At 65.4% G+C, this 1,763-nt stretch overlaps 1 protein-coding gene across 1 annotated transcript in view; it reads left to right on the top strand.

Moving 5' to 3' along the window:
- Window positions 1-1,763, top strand: part of FIBCD1 (fibrinogen C domain containing 1) — a 34,526-nt gene that overhangs the window by 5,157 nt on the left and 27,606 nt on the right. The window contains exon 4 of the mRNA XM_027766632.1: window positions 1,196-1,355. Coding sequence (XP_027622433.1) covers window positions 1,196-1,355 — 160 coding nt within the window. The remainder of the gene's footprint in view (window positions 1-1,195; window positions 1,356-1,763) is intronic.

Genomic DNA, 1,763 nt, shown 5'->3' on the forward strand with positions numbered 1-1,763 from the left:
GGTCCCCCCCCGGGCGGCTCCTCTGTCCCCAAGCCACAGCCCTCCCCCCACCCCCAGCAGAGGAAACTGACAGGGAAGCGAGAAGCTTCACAGGGCCCCTGCCCCAGAGGAGCGGAGACTCCTGTTGTGTCAACGGCCATGCCGTCTATTCCTCTGTCCCTTCCGCGGATGGGCCATTCTCTGGCAAGCAGCAGCCCGGTGTCCAGGCTGCCTGGGTCTCCCTCCTACAGCCTTCTGGAGCCAGGCTGGGACGCAACTGCCCAGAGCCTCCAGGCAGGAGAGGCCTGAGGGACCCACGCTGCCCTGGTTGGGCTCCAGGGCCATGGCCTATGATCCACGGAGGGTGAGCGGAAGAAGAAACAGAGACCCCTACCAGCCACTAAGGCCCGAGGCAGCTTCCCATGAGCCCCACCCTGAAAATAGATCTCATTCTTCGGGTTTACGGTCTCTTCCAGAGACACAAAGCTAGTAAGCTGGGGAGGGAAGCAGAGGCAGAGCCTGGTCCGAGCCATGCCCTCCCACCCCACCAGGCTGGCTGCAGAGTGACAAAGCCCTGGGAAGGAGTTGAGTCCTGGTCCCCATGAGGTTGCTCACTACAGGGACCTCTCCTCTGGCTTCAGTTTCCCCATTTGTAACAAGGCAACCTGAGTTCTACATCTCAGTACTCTGTGTGCCTGGTGAGGCTGTGGGCACATGGGGTGGGGGGAGGCGGCCTGCAGCTTGGGGATCTCCCTCCGGTGCTCGCCACGTGCAGTCACCAGCAGCATAGCAGGCAGCGTGGCCTGGAGGTGAGGAGCCTGCCTCCCAGCGGGGAGGTGAGGCATGGCTGTGGCACACCCGCTCACAGGGCCAGTAAACGGACGAGCAGGCTGGAACCTGGGGCTGCCCGATGCCAGGGGCTGCCTCCTGCAGCCTGCCCTGCTCCAGTCCAGCTCACCTGGGCTGAACCCCCAGAAATGGCCAAAGGACAGAGCCTAAGAGAGCAGGGATGCCTGGGGCCCACTAGAGTCACCCTGTCCCCTCCTGCCCGGCCCTGGCCCTCTGAGCCTCGAGGTCCCTGAGCTCAGCTGACTCCTCAGATAGGCCCCAGGGCCAAGCTGGGCGGGCTGCTGTGGCATCAGGAGCCCACCTGCTCCTCGGGATGGGGCCCATTGGGACCCGGTGCCTGCCCCTCTGACCGCCCTGTGCCTCGCAGCTTCTCTCCGAGAGCCAAGGCCATATGGCTCACCTGGTGAACTCGGTCGGTGACGTCCTGGACGCTCTGCAGAGGGACCGGGGGCTGGGCCGGCCCCGCGTCAAGGCTGACCTTCAGAGGGCGCCTACCCGGGGAGCTCGGCCGCGAGGCTGTGCCAACGGTGAGGCAGGGGCCAGGGCTGCCTTCCTCGGGAGATGGGGAGGCCCAGCGTGGAGGGGTGGGGAAAACTCATGCGACTTGGGGCCCAGCCCTGCGTCCATGCTTTGTCCCTCTGTCCTTCCGCCACCCCGCAGCCCTGGTAGAGGGACACTGCTGCTGTCAGCGGCAGACCGGGCAGCTGGAGCACCCTACCCAACCTGGGGGCCGGCTCACTGCCCACTTCCCAGATGGGAAAGCGAGGCCCAGAGAGGGTGATTCACTCACCCGGGAGTAACAGAGTGAAGGCTGGTTTCCTCTACCCATGGACACTGCCAGTGGACAGCTGACCAGGGACGGCGTCGGGGAGGGGTGAGCCAGATCGTGCGCTGAGCTGCAGTGGCACTGACACTTCCCTGCCCCCGGCTCTCGG

Source organism: Tupaia chinensis, unplaced genomic scaffold (genome assembly GCF_000334495.1).
Source record: "Tupaia chinensis unplaced genomic scaffold, TupChi_1.0 Scaffold143602_1, whole genome shotgun sequence".
Taxonomy (NCBI): Eukaryota; Metazoa; Chordata; class Mammalia; order Scandentia; family Tupaiidae; genus Tupaia; species Tupaia belangeri.